This window comes from Pleurodeles waltl, chromosome 10 (assembly GCF_031143425.1).
Source record: "Pleurodeles waltl isolate 20211129_DDA chromosome 10, aPleWal1.hap1.20221129, whole genome shotgun sequence".
Classification (NCBI taxonomy): Eukaryota; Metazoa; Chordata; class Amphibia; order Caudata; family Salamandridae; genus Pleurodeles; species Pleurodeles waltl.
In genome coordinates, this window is record NC_090449.1 from 148,193,120 (window position 1) to 148,219,275 (window position 26,156).

General features: G+C 44.3%; 1 protein-coding gene across 5 annotated transcripts in view; it reads left to right on the forward strand.

The window, feature by feature from the left end:
• Positions 1-26,156, forward strand: part of USP22 (ubiquitin specific peptidase 22) — a 404,497-nt gene that overhangs the window by 367,568 nt on the left and 10,773 nt on the right. For all 5 annotated transcript variants that reach the window (XM_069210051.1, XM_069210046.1, XM_069210048.1 and 2 more), the window contains 2 exons: positions 12,542-12,633; positions 14,709-14,771. In XM_069210051.1, the coding sequence (XP_069066152.1) occupies positions 12,542-12,633; positions 14,709-14,771 (155 nt within the window). The remainder of the gene's footprint in view (positions 1-12,541; positions 12,634-14,708; positions 14,772-26,156) is intronic.

The window sequence follows — 26,156 nt, forward strand, 5'->3', positions numbered from 1 at the left end:
GAAGTATGTCTTCCCTTAATATCAGACAGGGTTCTCCCATTTGGCACTCTAAGATCAGATTTTAGAGTGAATGCAAATAGTTGGGCCACCCTTGGGGACCCTTTCATTTTAGGGAGTTCTAAAGGAGCGATTCTCCATTTTGCATCCTGTTTGGCTGATAAATTCAAATCTGTGTACTCAACTGGCCCGAAAGAACTTAAGGTCGCCAGCTACCATCACCTCCCTTTTACCCTTCTTCTCTAATATGAAGTACTCTAGTATGCTTATAACATGAGTTTCTTCATTCACCTGATTATACACATTGAACAACACCAGTGAGTTGCCATCACAGCAGTCCACTCTAACTGCCAGCACATTCCGGGATTTAACTGATAATTCCCTTAATGAGCAATGCAGTTCTTTCTTTGCCCATCCCTAAACCCCCTGAAGGTCTTCCGACTGGGTCGCGTGGATACAGAATGAAGTATACCAGTTCCTAATAACAGGACTAGTTCTCCAGGTCTCCTGAGAGAAGTCCTATCCAACTACGAACAGCTCCCAGTCAGACCCCCAGCTTTGACCCAATCCCGGCCACAATCCAGGACAGAATTTTGATCAAGTTGTTGGTGTGATGTGAGGGTGCTTCCTGGTCGTCTAGAGCGCAAGATCCCTTCAACATACAAATTCTATTCAACCCATCGCGAGGTCAGCTGTGGGCTGATCCTCCCACTACTCACTGGGGAGCGGATAGTGCTTAGACTGGTTGTATTATGGTCAACAAGCGGGATGGATTTCAGAAGTCAAAATCTAAGAACAAGTATGATAGTTCTTAGAAGAAGTGTGGGAAAGCTGGGTGTTAAAAGTTTATGGCATCCTCCATATTCTGGCACTTTAATCATTGAAATATGAGAAAAATGTGTGATTTTTAGCAGAGGTTTGCAGGCCATTCTGGGAAGGAAAATGCTGTGGGATTCTCATGTATCACGCCACCCTGATTTCTGTGTCTAATTTTCAGAAATGTCTGGGATTAGCTGGTTTTCCTGGCTGGCGGCTGAACCTACGCTTAAATACCCCTGCTACCAACATTGCCAAATTGTGTCAATTTTCTTGGGGAAAATTTGGTGTCTCCACATTGTGTTTTATGTCCTTTCCTGTTGCAGGTGATAGGCAAACCCTCACAAGTAGGGTGCCATTTTGTTAATCAGAAGTATGGGAATACAGGATAATAGAAACATTTTAATTATAGACGGAAAGAAATTCAATTTGTCACTTTTAAATGTAAGCCAGTGTGCAAGAAAACACATTTTGCAAAATGCCCCTGAATAATGGTTTGTATAGATAATTCCAGATTGGGGGTTGTGGAAAAATACACCATTCCTTAACTCATTTTCTTGGTTTCACTTAAAAAAAAAACACAAAAAAAACTCATAGGTGTACTTCGGACCCATTATTCATTCATGAGATTTTACAATATAATTTCTGCATGGTTGGCACACAATGAAGTATTATTAGAAGGTGCATCTCACTTGTTGGCTCTGGGTAGCGTGTGTTTTCTACACCCTTTGTGACCAGAAGGGTGTGAGTGACTGAATAGTTAATTTAGTAAATCACCTTCAGTTTAAAATAACTTAATTATAAGTCAAGCTTACTTGACAGTGTAGCTGTCTGTTTGAAAAATACCTTTTGTGAGCTTACCAAGAAATGTAAAGCCTGCCCATTCCTTACAATTTATTGGCTCTATTGTCACTCTCATTCTGTGCATCTTATTCAATGACTTTAATTTTCCATCTGTTTGTCCCTCCCTTAGAGTAGTATACTTCTTCCCCATCCTCTTGATTTGGCTGACATGTCGTTCCACTGTTCACTCCTAGGACTTTGGAATTTTAGGAAATAAGTGCTTTCTTGCACAGCACTTCTGCTATTTAAAAAAAATGCTTTGTTTATGCTGTTTTCTTCGTTCCCTTATGATGAATCCACTAAGCTTGGGTACTTTTAAAATGCCTAACATGTACGGAAAAAGAGTGCAGATTTGGCACAAATACATTTTGTGTATTTTTTGTAAAGAGTTATGAAGCCTTAAGTGTGAAATGCCCAGTACTGGAGAAAAACCTCAGCACCTAGTGGGTTAAATACTATGTAGGGTATGTGGGAAAATGTAATTATCTTCGTTCAGAAATATTGTCCCAGGGCTTTGAGAGGTTTAGCAAGGTTTTGTTTGTGAAATTTGCTCTACCAGTCAAAGATCAAGAAGAGATCTATAGTACAGGGAGTGCAGAATCATTAGGCAAATGAGTATTTTGACCACATCATCCCCTTTATGCATGTTGTCTTACTCCAAGCTGTATAGGCTCGAAAGCCTACTACCAATTAAGCAGATTAGGTGATGTGCATCTCTGTAATGAGAAGGGGTGTGGTCTAATGACATCAACACCCTATATCAGGTGTGCATAATTATTAGGCAACTTCCTTTCCTTTGGCAAAATGGGTCAAAAGAAGGACTTGACAGGCTCAGAAAAGTCAAAAATAGTGAGATATCTTGCAGAGGGATGCAGCACTCTTAAAATTGCAAAGCTTCTGAAGCGTGATCATCGAACAATCAAGCGTTTCATTCAAAATAGTCAACAGGGTCGCAAGAAGCGTGTGGAAAAACCAAGGCGCAAAATAACTGCCCATGAACTGATAAAAGTCAAGCGTGCAGCTGCCACGATGCCACTTGCCACCAGTTTGGCCATATTTCAGAGCTGCAACATCACTGGAGTGCCCAAAAGCACAAGGTGTGCAATACTCAGAGACATGGCCAAGGTAAGAAAGGCTGAAAGACGACCACCACTGAACAAGACACACAAGCTGAAACGTCAAGACTGGGCCAAGAAATATCTCAAGACTGATTTTCTAAGGTTTTATGGACTGATGAAATGAGAGTGAGTCTTGATGGGCCAGATGGATGGGCCCGTGGCTGGATTGGTAAAGGGCAGAGAGCTCCAGTCCGACTCAGACGCCAGCAAGGTGGAGGTGGAGTACTGGTTTGGGCTGGTATCATCAAAGATGAGCTTGTGGGGCCTTTTCGGGTTGAGGATGGAGTCAAGCTCAACTCCCAGTCCTACTGCCAGTTCCTGGTAGACACCTTCGTCAAGCAGTGGTACAGGAAGTCTGCATCCTTCAAGAAAAACATGATTTTCATGCAGGACAATGCTCCATCACACGCGTCCAAGTACTCCACAGCGTGGCTGGCAAGAAAGGGTATAAAAGAAGGAAATCTAATGACATGGCCTCCTTGTTCACCTGATCTGAACCCCATTGAGAACCTGTGGTCCATCATCAAATGTGAGATTTACAAGGAGGGAAAACAGTACACCTCTCTGAACAGTGTCTGGGAGGCTGTGGTTGCTGCTGCACGCAATGTTGATGGTGAACAGATCAAAACACTGACAGAATCCATGGATGGCAGGCTTTTGAGTGTCCTTGCAAAGAAAGGTGGCTATATTGGTCACTGATTTGTTTTTGTTTTGTTTTTGAATGTCAGAAATGTATATTTGTGAATGTTGAGATGTTATATTGGTTTCACTGGTAATAATAAATAATTGAAATGGGTATATATTTGTTTTTTGTTAAGTTGCCTAATAATTATGCACAGTAATAGTCACCTGCACACACAGATATCCCCCTAACATAGCTAAAACTAAAAACAAACTAAAAACTACTTCCAAAAATATTCAGCTTTGATATTAATGAGTGTTTTGGGTTCATTGAGAACATAGATGTTGTTCAATAATAAAATTAATCCTCAAAAATACAACTTGCCTAATAATTCTGCACTCCCTGTATACATACCTTTCGAAAGCCCTGTAATAAACTAAATGTTTAGCATTTGCAGTCTACAGCTTTCCCATCAATATCTAGAGAAATTAGGATCTGAGCCATGGATTGAATTTGTATGCTTGAAGGATGAATTACCCAACTGTACTTTTTATTTTATTTTATTTTTTTAGGATTATGCTTAGACTGTGGGGTACTGTACGGTCAGACAACTCCTGTTGTCACTTTACAGCCCTATGACGACTAGTCGAGGGATTCTGAACCCTCTGGAGCTTAGGCAAAGGTGGACACTCTTGGAGAAAGGGTTTTCTTAATTTGTGGTAGCTTCACATATGTTTTATGGAATGTGAAACAGCGTTTAACTAAACAATTGCAATTCACTGCCCTTTGCAAGTGTAATAGTGTCAGTGTGTTACCATAGCTATAATTAGAAGAGTATAAATGGCGGTGTGGGGGGGGGGGGCAGCACACGTCCTCCTAGAACTATAAGGAATAACGCAACTAGTGCAGAGGCTACTGTGGGAGTGTCCCATAGTGCTTTGAGTCGCTACCCTAATCGGAGACCACAATCTCTTGAGGATCAGGATTATCCAAGACCAATCTTTTTGAACGAGGAAGCCTCACACTCATTACGTTTCATGCTTCATCATAGGTAACCTCTCCCTACCCTAGTAGGATAATACCAGTAAGATGGACTCAACCTCCTAGGACCAAGGAAGGTTCTTAGGTAAGATACTACAGGACAATAAAGGATCCAGATGAAGTTAAAAATACATAAAGGTACTCAGGCTGTCACCTTTTATTTGCATGAGCCTTTAGTATGTCTGAAAACTGAAGTCTGGGTGGACCTCCATGCCTCAATCCATCTTATTCCACCAGTATGTCTCTGCCCTTCATTGCTGCCTTTACCGGTCACAGGGCTTCATCAGGGCCACAGATCCCTAATGGACTGGCCTAATCACCATTTCAAATACTGAATAATAAAACAAGGAAAATCCTACCTTGCTATTTTTTTTGCTATAGTTTATACAGAAATATGGGACAAAATTACTGTCAATAGTCCACGGCAAAATGGTTTATCAGTAATCCATTCAGGCAGAGACAGCATGTGACATGTAGCACTAGTGAGAATACACAGCACACTACGCAGCAAACACTTTACGCAAAGCAATCCGCATGCAAATAAAAATAAAAACACCAAACTTTCTTAGCCTAACTCAGGGGATACGAAACAACCTGGTCTGGGTGTAGACTGTCCTTTGTAGTCACACACTAATCAGAATGGAATAAAACTCCTTATGAGAATAGCAGACCCTATTCAGAGAAGTCCTACTCTTACTGTCCTCCTATGTATTGTGAAGATAGTCATTGATAAATATTGGTAAGATACACATACATACCCCCCGGGTCCATTTATGCAGTGTACTTTGTAGTCGAGCTCAGAGAAATAGTGTTGGGCAATGGTTCCGGTCCAAGATATCAACTCATTAGATAGTACATTCGGGAAGCATTATCTTGGGTACAATTCCAAGCATGTGCATTAAAGTTTCAAGAACCTATGTGGGGCCATATTTTGCAGGCTATAAGCATCACCAATAGTTAATGTATAGAGCCTCACCACTCCATTCCCTTTGAGAAGCGCTTGTGAGGAAACATTCCCTCACGTAACCATTGTCAAAAATGTGGAGACTGTCTAACTCCCTGCTAAATAGATTATGAGGTGTATGCACCTCGTTAGTGGCAGTTGGAGCCAAAAATTCTTTCAAGTGTTGTAATAAAGATAGGAGCCTACTCAGGACCCCACCCTACTCCCGCTTACTTCATCAAGAGGCCCATTGTACCTCGACCTTGATCAAGCCCCACATCCAGCTGCTAGTACAGCCGCCGGGAGTCCTGTTTTATAGTCAGATCACTGTATCTGGCCCCCAGGCAACACCATCATAGCAGATTGTTGACGCCAACGTGACGTCAGGCGCGCAGCGCACTAGGGCCACTGGGGATTGTAGTGCCCTGTTAGCCAAGGTGCGCTTTCAGTACCAAATTTACAAAGCTTGTGTGAAAAACTCCTCTACATCTTATTATCACTAGAATAATTTTGAAGAATGATTTCTGTCAAGGCCTTATTGTTTTTCGTAGTGACATCGGAAAATCTTTAATGATGGTACTAGTACTTGTGATTCCATTCCAGCATTCCGGATGTTCCAGTTCAATGTGTCGCCAACCACTTCGCGTCGGGGCTGCAGTTTTGAAAGGAATTCTGGGGGTTGTAGTGACTGGGGCCGTCCTAAAAAAGAGTATTCATAATGTGGCAATTTTTAGTAACTATTTACAAAAAAAATAAAGTTCATATATGTAGGGCGCAACCCCTCCATATGGCCACTACTTGATTTATGGTCATCCCAGGGTATCATTAATGACGTATGGAAAATATTCTATTTCATAAACCCACTGATTTACGCTCTGTGGCCATATCCTGCACACTACATATAGGAACACTACCCCTTTGCAGGCCCCAGTGTGTTTATAGTCGCCTCAGGATGTCTTAAAAAAAATGGAAATACATACATTATGTTGAAAGAATTGTACATTGCGGGGAATATTGTGCACTTTTTAGCCATTTCCAATTATGGAACTTTTTCCAAGCCCTCTACTTCATTCCACACTTGTAGACGCACTTCTAACAGGCGGACTCCGATGATATGTTGTCCATTTTGGCCGCACCCTTCCTCCTGGGTGATACCGCTCTGACCCAGACTATCTCATAATTAGGGGACAGAGATACTTTAGGAGGAAAATAACTCGGGTCAAGACATTACTTCATGGAGCAGTTATGTCCAAATATCTTCAGGGTAATGCTGCACCAAAAGGTTTGATACTTAGAAATGACCGAAGAATTGTCTTAGAAGATGTAACATTCAGACAAGATTGGGACCGCATTGCTTGGGGGTGCACCAGGGATTGGTTGGTCCTCATTATAAAAATAGCAAAGAGACTGATGCCATGCTAATAGAGATCAAAGCCAGTGAGAGTAACTTGAAGATGGGCTTGAACACAGACTTATTTAAAAATAGCTAGAGGAGGGCAACAAAACCATTTTAGAGATTAGGGAATTCTGTATAAGTCTAAAATTAACAAATTCTAGAAAGGTGTAGTGTACCCCTGCTCAAAAGAGAATTATGTTCCAAAATCCTCCACAACTTCAGATACTCCCTCCAGAAGTAGTTGTTCATCAGAGGATTACGCCGATGAGAAACAGAGGGAGGAGACGGAACCAACGTTTTTTTTCTTTTTTCTGGGGTTTGGGGGGTTCCCCCCTCAGGTTCCTTTTGGTCCTACAACTCAATGAGAAACCTTGATCTGTCCCTCCCTCCCCCCAACACAACTTCTGTTGGTTTTAACCAAACACGAATTTTTTAGAGTGTGAGAGAGGAAAGAGAAAAGGAGGATCATATCAAGACAAAGAAAACCACCGTGACCAAGTACCCCAATCAGCCCCACCCCTAGCACGAGCAAGGTATAAAACACTGTCAAGATAACACCATCAATTACAATGGGCATACCTTGACGGAGATGGAAAATAGTGTTGATCAAGGGACTAAGTTTTAAACCCACTCCCTGAGAGAATATCTTTAAAATGAAATTGGAAACAGCTGAGTTCCTACGTAAAGTGAGACTTTCTTTAAGGAACAGACCCTGTATGAACAACCTGTCAGGAATACAGGATTGTGTCCAAAATCAACCTTAAACCCCTACCTTTGTGATGCCCTTGGAGGTGTTATCATTTGGAAAAGCAGTTAACGGTGAGACTGACTCCCTGGCTAATGAACACCCCACCACTTCATAACACCACCAAGGATGAGATGGAGGCATTTATCATCTGATAAATCAATAGCAATAAAGCCGGCGGACAAAGAATGAGCTATTGCAGTGCTGTCTGAGACTATGTATAATGATGTTGTAGACCTCTGTAATTACAAACGATTATCCAAAGACCCCACTACGGAAATACAAAACATGAGTCTGAGTTCCTTATTCAAAAGGAACTCGGGAACACCCTATTTTTACATTCTCCGAAAAATACAAGAGAATAATTTTCCTCCGTCTGGCAAACCAATTGTTTCAGGAATAGGGTCAGCTCTTGAACCTCTTTCACAATCTTGTGATTTTTCTCAGACCATTGGTTAAGATAGTGCCTACCTTCTTCACGGATGCTAACGATGTGTTGAATCTCCTAAAGGAGATCATATTTTATATAGACATATAATTAATTACTAATTGGTCTGGATGTACAGTCACTGTAAACAAGTATCCCAGAATAAGTCACACTGGAGGTGATGGATAAGATCTTGCCAGAATATGGATGGGATTTTTTGAATTCACAGGAGTTTGTGCTTGACCTTGCACATTTGGTATTAATGCACAATTTTATGGAGTATTGAAGGGGACTTTTTCCTCCAAGTGCACATACTTCAATGGGGTGTACGTTTGCCCCCATGTCTGGCCTGCCTGTACGTGCATGCCCTTGAGTCAGAGTATGTGCTCCACTCCTCAAATCCAGTCAGGAAAAAACAAAGTTGTGGAAGCGGTATACAGACTATTTCCTGCTTTTATGGGAAGTGAATAAAGAAGAAGCCCACACCTTTTCACAGTGGCTTAATTCATTGAACTCCTTCCTCAAGTTTTCAGTTGAAATAGGAGGAAGCAGATTGGCTTTCCTGGATCTCATGATTACTGCAGGCGAAGGCCACTTGAAAATAGAAGTGTTCTACAAGCATAACGACCAGAACAACATGTTACACTTTGAGAGTTTCCAACCCTCGTCCCTAAAACAGAATTGCTCAGACGTACGAGATTACAGGACTCGTGCAAAGAAACTATTTAAAAAACTGTCTGAGAAGAATTATCCATCTTCCCTGGTGGAGAGAGCTAGCTAGAGAGCTGGGAGCAACTCCTTACTACTTTTGAGAGAGCCACTCAACAGTTATTTGTGTGTCCACATACAACTGTCTATCTAATTTACTACATAAGAATAACAATACGAACTGGGGCATACTACAGTCAGGGGGACTCAATTTAAAAAGAATAGTGTGTTCGATGGCATATATGGCTGTAGATACACATGCTCTGCATACTCCTGGTGTTGGGTTCGGAGTGTTACAAATTGTTTTTCTTCAAAGAAGCATTTCTGAGGCACGGGATAGAGTAACTCCTCATTCTTTGTGATACTGTGCATGGGAATCAAGTCCTTTTTGTTAGATTGTTTTCTCTCCGCCGTCGGGTTTGAACGTGTATTGGTTCGCTCAGTCTTCGACTTGCTCCAGTCTGAAACTTTCCTTCAGTCTATCTTTTATTCAAAAGCATTGTTCTTCTGATTGCGAGTTTCCACCTTTTGCATTTGTACTTTCCAGGTCACGGAGTCTAGTACAGACTGCGTACCCTTCGAGTAGTCCTCTCCTGGTTTTAGGGCCTTCCTTCACGTGGCACCGAAGAAAATGTTGAACTGATCGAACGGACGCAGTTTAATTTCTGCCCTCGATGCCACTCCAAATTCCCCCACACCAGTCATCTTGATGTGTGTAATCTGTACCTTTCTCCCGATCAACAAGAGGCTACCTGTGACGCTTGTAGATCCTTCAGACCAAAGATGCCCCTTTGAGATCAAAGAGCGCGTAGTTTGGAAATGGCACATAAATCCTCGGAGGACACCTTGGACATCTACAGGGAGAGCACGCGCAGGAGGAGCCAGAACAGGAAGAGGCCTTCTCCAGTCAAGGTTCTAACTCTGAAGTTGAATATTGAGGGTCACCAGGTGACGACACAGCCAGTGAATACTGTGGCCCCTCCTATCCATACCAAAACTCTAAAAATAAAAAATAAAAAATAATAATAATAAAAAAAAAAAAAATTAAAAACCTTAGAGATCACCAGACTGCCACCAGGCCATGGACAGTCTCAGGAATCTATATTGACTGCCCACCCCTCGGCACTGAAAGCAGCCAAGTCTGTAGCCTCATCTTCGGCATCTACCTCCACCATCTCAGTCCAAATGACTTCCACCAAACCTTCGGCACCGAACCGACCTGGCTGCACTGCAGCTTCAGCACTGAAAAAGGCCCACCGACCGAAACAGTCAGTACCAAAAACACAGGACACCACTCGTTCAGGGCATGTGGACTTAAGCCCTTCCTCCACTACACCATCTCCAATCAAGCCGATATTAGAAACTATGGACGCCAAACAGCAGTGCCTCGATATCCAGGAAGGGACAGGCAGTATTGTTGCTTCTCCTCTGCCACTTTGAAGAGAAAGTTATCACTTCAAGAGTCCTTGGACACTTCACCACCTCCAAAAAAGGCCTCTAAGGACAAGATTACCACTTCTTCGGCGAAGCCTTTTCCTCCTTCTCCTTCTTTATCACCACCTCCAATTCCCCTTTACCCTCCTTGTTCTCCTGCCTCCTACTGCAGGAGACCTCCTCACCGGGCTCATCTTGTGCATTGGAATATTTGGGTGGAATACACCAAGACCCAGACCCATGGGATACATACAACCCTAATTCCATGATCAGTACGGATCCAGATTTATATCCTGCACGTCACTTCCCTCCAGAGGATAAAACTAGTTACCAGAAGATCATAGCAAGGGCAGCTGCCTTTAATACTTTAACACTTATACAGAGACCCAATAGAATGGGATTTTCTATTTGATTTTTTGACCACTACACGTAGACACTCAATTCCTTCCTATGCTTCCGGGCATGATTCGTTATGCAGACTGCATCTTTAAAGCGTGTAGATGTGACTTTACAGCGTGCCCCTGTGACTCGGAAAAACTTCTTAGTAGAAAAACAACTTGTAACGGTGCATGTGAATCTACAGTGCTACATGCCACAAACAGATGTCTACTGGGTAAGTGACATTTTCCTTTTCTTTGAGAGCAAGGGACATAAGACACTTTGATGCACACTCTCCCATTACAAACAGCAAGAGGGAACAACCAGTTCACTGTTTGGAACCTTCCTCCTCCGGTAGGGCATTCTCCCTGTGGGAAGAGCAGTGTATGCCCTTTACCAAAAAGAGCACGAAAGTAGAGCTGGGATTAAAGACTCCATGGAAACTAAGAAGCTTAACTGTTTGTGATTCAGAAAATGTCAAAATAATAGTGTCCTTGTAACTTGATGTTCGTAGGCATGACTACAATGAACTTGACACCACTATCTGAGAGTGTATTGAATTGTCCCCATTTGTTAACAGGGTTAGGGGTTGTTTGGGGAAAGGTACGTTTCCATACATGAGCCGTTCCCAACCCTTCCCCCCCCCCCCCCTTTTCCTCCCACCCTCAATGCAATCTTCCAGTAAGGAACGGGGTGGGGGGTGGGGGATGGGGCTTGAAAAACAAAACGTAATTGGTTATGCCTATAGAATACAGAACATAGCTCAATAATGTACATACATTCTTTCAACCTAATGTATGTGTTTGTTTTTCAGAACATCCCAGACTATAAACACAATGGGGCCCCCAGTGGGGCCACACCTCTATACCAATAAGGTCCAGACAAAGATCATTCTTTAAAAGTATTCTGTTGCCAATTAATCGTAGAGACCGAAGCTTTGCAATTGAAAGCGCACCTTGCTGAACAGGGAAGTACAACCCCCAGTGGTCCAAGTGATGCTGCATGCCTGATGTCACGTGAGCACCAACGCTTTTCGGAGCTGAGGTCCTCAACTGGTGTTTGGACTATAAAACTGTGCCCCCAGGTGCCAGAGGATGTACCAGTGCCTGAATGCGGGGCTTGATCTATCTTTAGAAGCACTATGGACCTCTAGATGAAGTAAATGGGGGTAGGGTGGGATCCAGGGATGCTCCTCTCTTTATTGCAACCCTTGAAATAATTTTTCAGCCTTTTGCATGTTATGCAGGATCTACTTATTTATTATTTGTGCAGAACTACTATATCTCTTTTCATATATTATTTCCAGAAATCTTGGTCAAGCTTATGTCATTTAAAGGTTGTGATGAGTCTAGTTCACAATATAATCATTTTCATTGGATCCCTTTGACATTTATATAGATATTATGTATGTGTAATAATTGTAAGGAAGATTTTCTTATTAGTGGTTTTTTTTTTTCTCATTAGCAATGACCAATGACGCTCTAAGCAACTTGTATGCACATGGCAGAGAACCAAATGCTGGAACCAACCACACGCTAACATCTCTTGAGTGAAATAGAAATAAGCTGTCCCTGACCATATGATTTTCGGTTAATAAATTTGAGATTGATGCACTGAATTACGAAAGACAGCCAAATACATTCCAGATATTTATAAATTTTTCATAACTTGAATCTGGAGGGTTTTACAAAAGATCACTAAGCATAATAATTTAAAACATGTTTTATTTAAACGTTCAGATTTGATTGTTTCCAGTATCAAACCCAGTCTCTTTTTGTAGCAGCTTGTGTATTCTCTGCACCATCCTCCCACGCCTTACAATTTTGAAAGTACATTTGATTATGCATTGTGATGCAATACCGAAGAGAACCTGTATGTACTTAAAAGAACAAACTATTGTTTTGCGTAAAGTAGTCTGTAATTGGCACACTGAATGAAGTACATGTGTAGCGTTGCAAAATATGGAACAGAAAAAGTAAAACTATGAAAGGAGCACTTTAAGGGAATTTTTGTAAGTCTTCCTCTTAACTTGTACTATTTATTTCACAATATGAATATATATTTTCTCTTCAGCGGTTTGAACACTCAGCCAAACTGAGGCGAAAAATCACTACATACGTCTCTTTTCCCCTGGAATTGGACATGACACCGTTTATGGCCTCCAGGTAAGAACTTAATGAAAATAAAATACAGTGTCACTGTTTTGAATTGTTTTTGTTTTTAACAATTACCAATATAGTCTCATTGGGATGCAAATAACCCTCTTTCTACCCAATGATCGTTTTTTCTGGGCCTCTTCAAGGAAGTAAGTTCCTTAGTGAATGTTCTGGCTTTAATTTGAATGTAGATAAAATGCCAAGCAGAGGGCTTAGATTTACACAGAAAAACATATATTGTCCGTGTGTCCTTTGTTGGGTCTGTCCTGGTAGCTTCAACTAGTTCAGTGTCCCAGAGCGGCTCTGTTTGTTGGTGCACCTTCACTTTCAGACTCAAGCAGCCTGTCCTCTGCTTAGCTGGCAAACGTGCAGGATTGTGTCTCACAATCCACCTTCTCACAACCTCTCAACAAGGCTACTACAGTCCTAGATTTTCAGTGCTTCTGCCTATCCAAGGAATGTGTGGAAGGCCTGGTCAACTCCAGCACATGCTCTTCTTCCACTACATTGAATTGAAATTTGAATTGATTTGAATTTGAAAATTTCAAAAAGCTCTGTGACACCCCCTCCCCTCCCCCCCCCCCTCCTCGTAGAATATGGATGTGGTACTCAGCAAGGCTCATGAGCTATTACCACATCTGATATACCAGGTAAGGACTATCATGTATATACTCAGGAGCACCTCGTGGCGTGTTTTGCTACAAGAATATTCCTGGCTATTGAACCTTAATCCTTCAGCCTTTGAAAACTTTCTGAAGGGTTTGCAGAGGATGCTTCCACCATTTAGGAGTCAGGTGCTGTTGTTGCAGCTGATAGTGGTGATGGTGTGTCTCAAGTCAAAGCTATTGGATCAAGTTCATGACTCTGATTTCATGATCCTTAATTGGAAGGTGACCTACCTGGCTGCCACCTCTGCTAACAAGGTAGAAGAGGTTCGGTTATTCTCCAATTAAATTTATAGATCAGATTTTACCATCACAAAGCAACAGTGCGAATAAACTGGTGTTAATTCCGAAGCTTCACCTGAATCAGGCTGTGTCAGCATTACCTGCCTGTTTCCGAGGTAGAGTGTATGCTACAAAGGATCCATGTCACTCAATTATATTGATAAAACCAGGACAGTCAGGTCTAAAGTTTTTCCGGTAGTAGCCTTCAGACAGCTGTAGCCAAAGCCTATACACCACATCAAGTTTGCCTACCATAAGGCAGGCAGGTGTTTCAATCAGAAGGGACATTTACAAGGCAACTACATGGAAATTGTAGTGGATGTTCTCCCAGCATTGCTGTTTGGATTGTAAACCAACGAGTGCTGAAGAACCTATTTTATTGATGCTGCGAGTCTTCTCCTGTTTTTCAGGAACCTTTTATTTGTTTTTTTATTAAAGTAACATCCAGATTTATAAAAAATCCAGTGTTGAAAAGGATAAGCAACTTGCCTCTTAAGGTGGTTCTCTAGCATTGATATATTTTATAGAGTCCCAAGTGTCTCTGCAAGCCTTATGTTTCATTTTGATTTGGACTGGGTGCTGTCAGATTTTAATTCATGCTCAGAATTTAATATAGAGAGAGGCTAGGAGGTAACGAAGTTATGGGTAAAAAATAATTGCCATTCATTAGTCCTTGCCTAAAGGCCTAAAATGTTTCTTTTTTCAGAATGATTCCATTACCAGCTTTCGATGGGGGGGAATATTTAAATGGTCCAGGATTGTATGAGAAAATTGTACAACCACCTTTACAGGAAAGTAACTTAGTATTCTGCTTTCCTTTTTATGTTTGTGTTGCAGAGGTTTTTTTTATGTTGGTACTGATGGACTTCACTGTGCCTTTGCTACAGATTCACTATTTGATCTAATGTAGTACAGAATAATACTTGCTGTTACAGATGACTTTTATATTTTTGAGTAAGGTTTTGCTGCAGATTGCTTTCTCAGACTTGACTCCACATATGGCTGTTCTTCATAAACTGGCCTCTACAGACTTGGGGCCATATTGTTGTAAATATACTTTTTTTAAAAATGGTTTGTCTGTGAACATGAGGAATGTTGTGGTATTTGTATAACTATCTGTATTGATATGTATTGCAGTAAAGAGAGCAGAATGAATGGGCAGTATCAACAGCCAACAGACAGTCTAAACAACGACAATAAGTAAGTTCTTGCTTTTCTTTCCATTGCACATAACATACCAGTCTTTTAGGTTGCATTGAGTTGATATTTACATCTCTGCATAGCAAAACAATGCTGCTTTAATCGAACTCCTAAAAATGTATTATGCATACATCTGCAGTCAATTTTAAGGCGGTAGGCATTTGATTTTTAGCCTAAAGCTTGGACTACAGAGGTGTTTCAAAACTAATGTATTTTAAAGAATGTTTGTCTTTCTTCTTCAATCCAGATTTTTAAATGTATATCTCACACAATCAAGTGTGCTATTCTGCTTGAGTTCTGACAGTGAAGATAAACCTTTTTCTACAGTGCCAGCACTGTTAAATTACTGTCAACCCAAAGCTATAAAAAATTGTTACATTTGTCAGATTGAATTTACCGTCTAGGCACACACTACCTATCAACAAACAGAAATAAGGCAGCAGCCTTTAAACGGTTGGCAGATTGGCAACACAGCTGTACAAAAAAAGAAAACCTCACTCTGAGCCAGACTGTCCTCCCTGGCACAGCATCAGCCACTGGCTTACATTTTAGTTTTCTGCTCTATGCAGTTATGATCTCTGAACCCTCTTCTCTATTTTTCTTTTATTTGGTGTATTATGGTCAGACTTACCAACCCCAACATCATTTAATTCAGTTTGGTGTTATCCTTTATTCACAGCCATTTGTACATGGCCCTCATTTTTAGCGGGGGCCTAGTGGCAGTGGTGCTTTGTCGTGCTGTGGGAGGTCGTCGCTGTTCTGTTTCCTACAGAAAGAGGCTGTAGATGGGGACTTGGAGGACCAGTCTGGCCATACCCAAGGGAGGGCTCAGCTCTAGAGGGTTTTTGGATATGTTTGGCTCACTTGGACTTGGGCTGTGGGGCCTGGGTGCAGAGGTGCTTTTTTGGTGTCTGGTAGAGACAGTCAGAGGCTCACTGCTTGTATTGGTGACCTGGTGAAGAGGGGAAAACAGGGTAGCAGAGCCACTTTCGATGCTGGCTTTGTGAATCCTGACGTCCCTTGACAGTAGGTCTGTCTTTGTGCTGTTAGTCTGTATTAGGCCACCAACAAGCCTTGGTTGCTGCAAGGGGTCCGATACCCCGGGTATAGGTGCAGGAGGGGTCAGTGTCTCAGGACTTCATGAAGCGGTGGCACTGAGCTCCAAACAATCTTCTCCTGGCTTGTTCCCTCGGTGGCCCTGATGGTGAATGGGACAGAGTACCAGACTTTGCAAGCCTCTCTGTAGATGCTGGGAAGCAGCTTCTCTGCTCCAAGGGCGATCTTTCCTTGTGGTTGAAATGCTGGTCAGTCCTCCAAGGGTTTAGGGAGGTTGTCCTGCTCTTTGCGAAGTGGGTCCCAGCGATTGTCAGAATGGAAGCATGCTAGCAGGGTTTGTCACCAGTCTTTGGTACAGGTCTTCAGTTCTCGCTTTTTTGTTCCCTCTTTATTTCTTCCTCAGTTCCAAGTAGTCGAAGTTTTGACTTGATCTGTTTTCCTGGTGTCAGTGGGCCCCCTAAATACCACATTTAGGGGTGTTAAGGGAAATGTAAGGTAGTAGCCAATAGGCTTCTTCCTCTGGGGGTTACAACACCCTCTTTATGACCACTTCTTGCAAGGCGTGGGCATAACTCTATCCCAGAGTTCCTAATTTCACCACACCCAAGATGGTGGAATTCTCCTTTTCGTGTTAACTTCAGGTAGCCCACCCTATGGGTGTGACTAGCCTGATAGTATTATATGCATCCTGACTATCTAATTTCCCATCTGTCCTGGTGCAAATGGGCCTCAGGGCACTGGGTGACATTCTCCAGGTCTGGAGGAAGCCAGGGTGGCATATCAAAGGCGGCAGAGGCTTTGAAGCCTCTGACCTTGATATGCTGATTAATTTGCCTTCCTGGTGGAGGAAGTGGTGACACCTCCTGCCAGAGCAGGCATTGTTTCTGATCTCTGAGAGCACGAGCTCTCACCTTCAGGGGGTCAGAAACTCTTCCGTGGTGGCAAGTTGGTCGATTCCAGTCAGCCAGCACACCAGAGGACTAGTAATGTTTCGGGGGCACCTCTAAGGTGGCCACCGAGTTCATGTCCTAATCGAATACTGACATCAGTATTGGTTTATTAAGATGGGTGTTTGGATACCAGACACCATCGGTTACACTGAAACCATTATATAGCTGGGTAACTCGTTTTGACCAGTGCCCAGTACATACCTTAAGATGACTTCACTGCTCAGTTGTAATATATACCGCAGTGGTATTAGACAGTACAGGAGCATATCTGCTCATGCAGTTATGTCCTCACATGTGCTACAGTGCATTGTGCTTTAGGGCTCCAAGTCCTGCTGTAGCGGTGACTTACATATAGCCCATACAGTGTCTTTGGCATAGCACACAGGAGTGTGCCATGTCATGTTTTCCAACATGGTTTGTGCCATGTGAAGCTACTGCAGTGGCAATCTGTGTGTAATTTGTGTGTCTCCCTTAGGGTGGCATAAGACATGCTGCAGCTCTTAGGGACCCTCTTTAGTACCCATGTCCTAGGTACTAGGGGTACCATTTACTTGGGACTTACAGGGGTGCTAAAGTCAATGCCAATTGGGTTACAGTTCAACAATACCTTGTTTTAGAGAGAGAGCGAGCACTGGCACTGAGGTCTGGTTAGCAGGCGTCAGTGCACTGTCAGAGTAAAAAAACAGCATTTAGTAGTTCTAAAGAGGAGAAATGTGGGGTTAAATCTGCAAAGAAGTCCAGTTTCCTGCAGTGTCTCCTCGGGGAACGTCAAAACCCCCTGGAAAGGACCCACATGGAGACCTATTGACTCCACGTCTGCTCTCTTCTCGAAGACTACTTTGAACCCTCCATATCCAAAATCCACAAAATGGGACCAAAATTGTTTCCTTTTTTGTTGAGAAAAGGCAGTTGTGTCCTAGAAGCACTGGAGAGCACCACATTGGTTGCTGTTGAGATGGAAGTTGAACAATCGATATGAAGGTATGTAGGAAGTTGGCTCTGTATGTGCTATTTCAAAGTAAGGAATAGCATGCAGAGAGTCCAAGGGTTCCCCTTAGAGGTAAGATAGTGGCAAAAAGAGATAATACTAATGCTCTATTTTGTGGTAGTGTGGTCGAGCAGTAGGCTTATCAAAGGAGTAGTGTTAAGCATTTGTTATACATACACACAGGCAATAAATGAGGAACACACACTCAGACAAATCCAGCCAATAGGTTTTGTTATAGAAAAATATCTTTTCTTAGTTTATTTTAAGAACCACAGGTTCAAATTTTACATGTAATATCTCATTTGAAAGGTATTGCAGGTAAGTACTTCAGGAACTTTAAATCATTACATTAGCATGTATACTTTTTACATAAAACACAATAAGCTGTGTTAAAAGTGGACACAGTGCAATTTTCACAGTTCCTGGGGGAGGTAAGTTTTTGTTAGTTTTAACAGGTAAGTAAGTCACTTACAGGTTTCAGTTTTTGGTCCAAGGTAGCCCACCGTTGGGGGTTCAGAGCAACCCCAAAGTTACCACACCAGCAGCTCAGGGCCGGTCAGGTGCAGAGGTCAAAGAGGTGCCCAAAACGCATAGGCTTCAATGGAGAGAAGGGGGTGCCCCGGTTCCAGTCTGCCAGCAGGTAAGTACCCGCGTCTTCGGAGGGCAGACCAGGGGGGTTTTGTAGGGCACCGGGGGGGGGGACACAGGTCAGCACAAAAAGTACACCCTCAGCAGCGCGGGGGCGGCCGGGTGCAGTGTGCAAACAGGCGTCTGGTTTGTAATGGTTTTCAATGAGAGATCAAGGGATCCCTTCAGCGTTGCAGGCAGGCAAGGGGTGGGGCTCCTCGGGGTAGCCACCACCTGGGCAAGGGAGAGGGCCTCCTGGGGGTCACTCCTGCACAGGAGTTCCGTTTCTTTAGGGGCTGGGGGCTGTGGGTGCAGAGTCTTTTCCAGCCGTCGGGAAATGGAGTTCAGGCAGTCACGGTCAGGGGGAGCCTCGGGATTCCCTCTGCAGGCGTCGCTGTGGGGGCCCAGGGGGGACAACTTTGGTTACTCAGTCGTAGAGTCGCCGGAGGGTCCTCCCTGAAGCGTTGTTTCTCCACCAGTCGAGTCGGGGTCGCCGGGTGCAGTGTTGCAAGTCTCACGCTTCTTGCGGGGAGTTGCAGGGGTCTTTAAATCTGCTACTTGAAACAAAGTTGCAGTTCTTTTGGAGCAGGGCCGCTGTCCTCGGGAGTTTCTTGTCTTTCTCGAAGCAGGGCAGTCCTCAGAGGATTCAGAGGTCGCTGGTCCCTTGGAAAGCGTCGCTGGAGCAGGTTTCTTTGGAAGGCAGGAGACAGGCCGGTAAGTCTGGAGCCAAAGCAGTTGGTGTCTTCTGTTCTTCCTCTGCAGGGGTTTGTCAGCTCAGCAGTCCTCTTCTTGTAGTTTCAGGAATCTAAAGTTTTAGGTTCAGGGGAGCCCTTAAATACTAAATTTAAGGGCGTGTTTAGGTCTGGGGGGTTAGTAGCCAATGGCTACTAGCCCTGAGGGTGGGTACACCCTCTTTGTGCCTCCTCCCAAGGGGAGGGGGTCACATCCCTAATCCTATTGGGGGAATCCTCCATCTGCAAGATGGAGGATTTCTAAAAGTTAGTTACCTCAGCTCAGGACACCTTAGGGGCTGTCCTGACTGGCCAGTGACTCCTCCTTGTTGTTTTCTTTGTTTCCTCCAGCCTTGCCGCCAAAAGTGGGGGCCGTGGCCGGAGGGGGCGGGCAACTCCACTAAGCTGGAGTGTCCTGCGGTGCTGTGACAAAAGGGGTGAGCCTTTGAGGCTCACCGCCAGGTGTTACAGCTCCTGCCTGGGGGAGGTGTTAGCATCTCCACCCAGTGCAGGCTTTGTTACTGGCCTCAGAGTGACAAAGGCACTCTCCCCAAGGGGCCAGCAACATGTCTCTAGTGTGGCAGGCTGCTGTAACCAGTCAGCCTACACAGATAGTCGGTTAAGGTTTCAGGGGGCACCTCTAAGGTGCCCTCTGGGGTGTAGTTTACAATAAAATGTACACTGGCATCAGTGTGCATTTATTGTGCTGAGAAGTTTGATACCAAACTTCCCAGTTTTCAGTGTAGCCATTATGGTGCTGTGGAGTTTGTGTAAAACAGACTCCCAGACCATATACTCTTATGGCTACCCTGCAATTACAATGTCTACGGTATTGCTTTGACACTGTAGGGGCACAGTGCTCAAGCACTGGTGCCCTCACCTATGGTATAGTGCACCCTGCCTTAGGGCTGTAAGGCCTACTAGAGGGGTGACTTATCTATACCTGCATAGGCAGTGAGAGGCTGGCATGGCACCCTGAGGGGAGTGCCATGTCGACTTACTCGTTTTGTTCTCACCAGCACACACAAGCTGGCAAGCAGTGTGTCTGTGCTGAGTGAGGGGTCTCCAGGGTGGCATAAGACATGCTGCAGCCCTTAGAGACCTTCCTTGGCATCAGGGCCCTTGGTACCAGGGGTACCACTTACAAGGGACTTATCTGGATGCCAGGGTGTGCCAATTGTGGAATCAAAAGTACAGGTTAGGGAAAGAACACTGGTGCTGGGGCCTGGTTAGCAGGCCTCAGCGCACTTTCAATTCAAAACATAGCATCAGTAAAGGCAAAAAGTCAGGGGGTAACCATGCCAAGGAGGCATTTCCTTACACAACCCCCCCCCCCCCCCCCCCCCAAAAAAAAACGAAAGAGGATGAGACTAACCTTTCCCAAGAGAGTCTTCATTTTCTAAGTGGAAGAACCTGGAAAGGCCATCTGCATTGGCATGGGCAGTCCCAGGTCTGTGTTCCACTATAAAGTCCATTCCCTGTAGGGAGATGGACCACCTCAACAGTTTTGGATTTTCACCTTTCATTTGCATCAGCCATCTGAGAGGTCTGTGGTCAGTTTGAACTAGGAAGTGAGTACCAAAGAGGTATGGTCTCAACTTCTTCAGGGACCAAACCACAGCAAAGGCCTCCATCTCAATGGCACTCCAACGCTGCTCCCTGGGGAGTAACCTCCTGCTAATGAAAGCAACAGGCTGGTCAAGGCCATCATCATTTGTTTGGGACAAAACTGCCCCTATCCCATGTTCAGAGGCATCTGTTTGCACAATGAATTGCTTGGAGTAATCTGGAGCTTTTAGAACTGGTGCTGTGCACATAGCTTGCTTCAGGGTGTCAAAGGCCTGTTGGCATTCTACAGTCCAGTTTACTTTCTTGGGCATTTTCTTGGAGGTGAGTTCTGTGAGGGCTGTCACAATGGATCCATATCCCTTCACAAACCTCCTATAGTATCCAGTCAAGCCAAGGAATGCCCTGACTTGAGTCTGGGTTTTTGGAGCTGCCCAGTCCAGAATAGTCTGGATCTTAGGCTGGAGTGGCTGAACTTGGCCTCCACCTACAAGGTGTCCCAAGTAAACCACAGTTCCCTGCCCTATCTGGCATTTGGATGCCTTGATAGAGAGGCCTGCAGATTGCAGGGCCTTCAAAACCTTCTTCAGGTGGACCAGGTGATCCTGCCAGGTGGGGCTGAAGACAGCAATATCATCAAGATAAGCTGCACTAAAGGATTCCAGCCCAGCAAGGACTTGATTCACCAACCTTTGGAAGGTGGCAGGGGCATTCTTTAAACCAAAGGGCATAACAGTGAACTGATAATGCCCATCAGGTGTGGAGAATGCTGTCTTTTCTTTTGCTCCAGGGGCCATTTTGATTTGCCAGTACCCTGCTGTTAAGTCAAAGGTACTTAAGAATTTGGCAGCCCCTAATTTGTCTATTAGCTCATCAGCTCTAGGAATGGGATGAGCATCTGTCTTGGTGACAGAGTTGAGACCTCTGTAGTCCACACAAAACCTCATCCCTCTCTTTCCTTCTTTGGTGTGAGGTTTGGGGACTAAGACCACTGGGCTAGCCCAGGGGCTGTCAGAGTACTCAATTACTCCCAATTCCAGCATCTTGTGGACTTCCACCTTGATGCTTTCCTTAACTTGGTCAGACTGTCTAAATATTTTGTTTTTGACAGGCATGCTGTCTCCTGTGTCCACATCATGGGTACACAGTTGTGTCTGACCAGGGGTTAGGGAAAAGAGTTCAGCAAACTGCTGCAGGACCTTCCTACAGTCAGACTGCTGTTGGCTAGAGAGGGTGTCTGAGTAGATCACTCCATCCACTGAGCCATCTTTAGGGTCTGATGAGAGGAGATCAGGGAGAGGTTCACTCTCAGCTTCCTGGTCCTCATCTGTTACCATCAACAGATTTACATCAGCCCTGTCATGGAAGAGCTTAAGGCGGTTCACATGGATCACCCTCTTGGGGCTCCTGCTTGTGCCCACGTCCACCAGGTAGGTGACCTGACTCTTCCTTTCTAGTACTGAGTAAGGGCCACTCCATTTGTCCTGAAGTGCCCTGGGAGCCACAGGCTCCAGAACCCAGACTTTCTGCCCTGGTTGCAATTCAACCAGTGCAGCCTTTTGGTCATACCACAACTTCTGGAGTTGTTGGCTGGCCTCAAGGTCTTTACTTGCCTTTTCCATGTACTCTGCCATCCTTGAGCGAAGGCCAAGTACATAGTCCACTATGTCTTGTTTAGGCTCATGAAGAGGTCTCTCCCAGCCTTCTTTAACAAGAGCAAGTGGTCCTCTTACAGGGTGGCCAAACAGAAGTTCAAAGGGTGAGAATCCTACTCCCTTCTGAGGCACCTCTCTCTAAGCGAAAAGCAGACATGGCAGGATGACATCCCATCTCCTTTTGAGTTTTTCTGGGAGCCCCATGATCCTGCCCTTAAATGTCTTGTTGAATCTCTCAACAAGGCCATTAGTTTGTGGATGATATGGTGTAGTGAATTTATAAGTCACCCCACACTCATTCCACATGTGTTTTAGGTATGCTGACATGAAGTTGGTACCTCTGTCAGACACCACCTCCTTAGGGAAGCCCACTCTGGTAAAGATACCAATGAGGGCCTTGGCTACTGCAGGGGCAGTAGTTGACCTAAGGGGAATAGCTTCAGGATACCTAGTAGCATGATCCACTACTACTAGGATGTACATATTTCCTGAGGCTGTGGGAGGTTCTAGTGGACCAACTATGTCCACACCCACTCTTTCAAAGGGGACCCCCACCACTGGAAGTGGAATGAGGGGGGCCTTTGGATGCCCACCTGTCTTACCACTGGCTTGACAGGTGGGGCAGGAGAGGCAAAACTCCTTAACCTTCTGGGACATATTGGGCCAGTAGAAGTGGTTGACTAACCTCTCCCACGTCTTGGTTTGTCCCAAATGCCCAGCAAGGGGAAAATCATGGGCTAAGGTCAGAATGAACTCTCTGAAACCCTGAGGCACTACCACTCTCCTAGTGGCACCAGGTTTGGGATCTCTTGCCTCAGTGTACAGGAGTCCATCTTCCCAATAGACCCTATGTGTTCCATTTTTCTTGCCATTGGACTCTTCAGCAGCTTGCTGCCTAAGGCCTTCAAGAGAGGGACAGGTTTCTTGTCCCTTACACAACTCTTCCCTTGAGGGTCCCCCTGGGCCTAAGAGCTCAACCTGATAAGGTTCCAGCTCCATAGGCTCAGTTCCCTCAGAGGGCAGAACTTCTTCCTGAGAAGAGAGGTTCTCTTTTTCTTGCTGTGTTGCAGCTGGTTTCCCAGCTGACTTTCCTTTCCTCTTGGTAGGCTGGGCCTTTCTTCCAGACTCCAGCTCTACTTTTTCACCCTGAGCCTTGCACTGTGCCCTTGTCTTGACACACACCAGTTCAGGGATACCCAGCATGGCTGCATGGGTTTTCAGTTCTACCTCAGCCCATGCTGAGGACTCCAGGTCATTTCCAAGCAAACAGTCTACCAGGATATTTGAGGAAACCACCACCTGTTTCAGGCCATTGACCCCTCCCCACTCTAAAGTTACCATAGCCATGGGATGTACTTTAGTCTGATTGTCAGCGTTGGTGACTGGATAAGTTTGTCCAGCCAGGTATTGGCCAGGGAAAACCAGTTTCTCTGTCACCATGTTGACACTGGCACCTGTATCCCTCAGGCCCTCTACACTTGTCCCATTAATTAAGAGCTGCTGCCTGTATTTTTTATGTTAGGGGGCCAGGCAGCCAGTGTGGCTAAATCCACCCCACCCTCAGAGACTAATGTAGCTTCAGTGTGACACCTGATTTGCTCTGGGCACACTGTTGATCCCACTTGGAGACTGGCCATTCCAGTTTTAGCTGGATGGGAGTTAGAAGTGGTATCTTTCTTGGGACAGGCCTTGTCTCCAGTTTGGTGTCCAGACTGACTACAGCTACGACACAGGCCTTTTTGGGATCAAAGTTTTTACCCTTGTACCCAGAATTGTTTTGTGAAGAGGCTCTGGGCCCACCCTCCTGTGCAGGTTTTTGGGGGCCTGTAGAAGACTCTTTACTATTTTTGTTTTTGGCTGTCTCACCACCTTTCCCCTGGGGAGGTTTTGTGACCCCTTTCTTTTGGTCACCCCCTGTGGAAGTTTTGGACACCCTAGTCTTGACCCAATGGGTCCGCCTTCTTTCCCAATTCTTAGGGAGAAATTGGTCCTAGGTCTACCAGATGCTGATGCAGTTTATCATTGAAACAATTACTTAATAGGTGTTCTTTCACAAATAAATTGTACAGCCCATCATAATTACTTACACCACTGCCTTGAATCCAACCATCTAGTGTTTTTACTGAGTAGTCTACAAAGTCAACCCAGGTCTGGCTCGAGGATTTTTGAGCCCCCCTGAATCTAATCCTATACTCAGTGGAGAATCCAAAGCCCTCAATCAGGGTACCCTTCATGAGGTCATAAGATTCTGCATCTTTTTCAGAGAGTGTGAGGAGTCTATCCCTACACTTTCCTGTGAACATTTCCCAAAGGAGAGTACCCCAGTGAGATTTGTTCACTTTTCTGGTTACACAAGCCCTCTCAAAAGCTGTGAACCATTTGGTGATGTCATCACCATCTTCATATTTAGTTACAATCCCTTTAGGGATTTTCAACATGTCAGGAGAATCTCTGACCCTATTTATGTTGCTGCCACCATTGATGGGTCCTAGGCCCATCTCTTGTCTTTCCCTTTCTATGGCTAGGATCTGTCTTTCCAAAGCCAATCTTTTTGCCATCCTGGCTAACTGGATGTCCTCTTCACTGGAGTTATCCTCAGTGATTTCAGAGAGGTTGGTCCCTCCTGTGAGGGAACCAGCATCTCTGACTAGTATTTGTGGAGTCAGGGCTTGAGAGGCCCTGACCTCCCTAGATAGGACTGGTAGGGGGGAATCATCCTCCAATTCACTATCCTCATCCTCTGTGTTGCCATCCTCAGAGGGGTTGGCCTTTTCAAACTCTGCCAACAGCTCCTGGAGCTGTAGTTTGGAAGGTCTGGGGCCCATTGTTATTTTCTTTATTTTACAGAGTGACCTTAGCTCCCTCATCTTAAGATGGAGGTAAGGTGTGGTGTCGAGTTCCACCACATTCACATCTGTACTAGACATTATGCTTCTAAAAGTTGGAATACTTTTTAAGAATCTAAAACTAGTTCTTGGTTCTAATTCAAACTTTTACCAAACTTTTAAACTCTAAAAGGAAATGCTAACAGGGACTAACACAAGGCCCTAGCAGGACGTTTAAGAATTTAGAAAAATTTCAAATTGCAAAAACAATTTCTAATGACAATTTTTGGAATTTGTCGTGTGATCAGGTATTGGCTGAGTAGTCCAGCAAATGCAAAGTCTTGTACCCCACCGCTGATCCACCAATGTAGGAAGTTGGCTCTGTATGTGCTATTTCAAAGTAAGGAATAGCATGCACAGAGTCCAAGGGTTCCCCTTAGAGGTAAGATAGTGGCAAAAAGAGATAATACTAATGCTCTATTTTGTGGTAGTGTGGTCGAGCAGTAGGCTTATCAAAGGAGTAGTGTTAAGCATTTGTTGTACATACACACAGGCAATAAATGAGGAACACACACTCAGACAAATCCAGCCAATAGGTTTTGTTATAGAAAAATATCTTTTCTTAGTTTATTTTAAGAACCACAGGTTCAAATTTTACATGTAATATCTCATTTGAAAGGTATTGCAGGTAAGTACTTCAGGAACTTTAAATCATTACATTAGCATGTATACTTTTTACATAAAACACAATAAGCTGTGTTAAAAGTGGACACAGTGCAATTTTCACAGTTCCTGGGGGAGGTGAGTTTTTGTTAGTTTTAACAGGTAAGTAAGTCACTTACAGGTTTCAGTTTTTGTTCCAAGGTAGCCCACCGTTGGGGGTTCAGAGCAACCCCAAAGTTACCACACCAGCAGCTCAGGGCCGGTCAGGTGCAGAGGTCAAAGAGGTGCCCAAAACGCATAGGCTTCAATGGAGAGAAGGGGGTG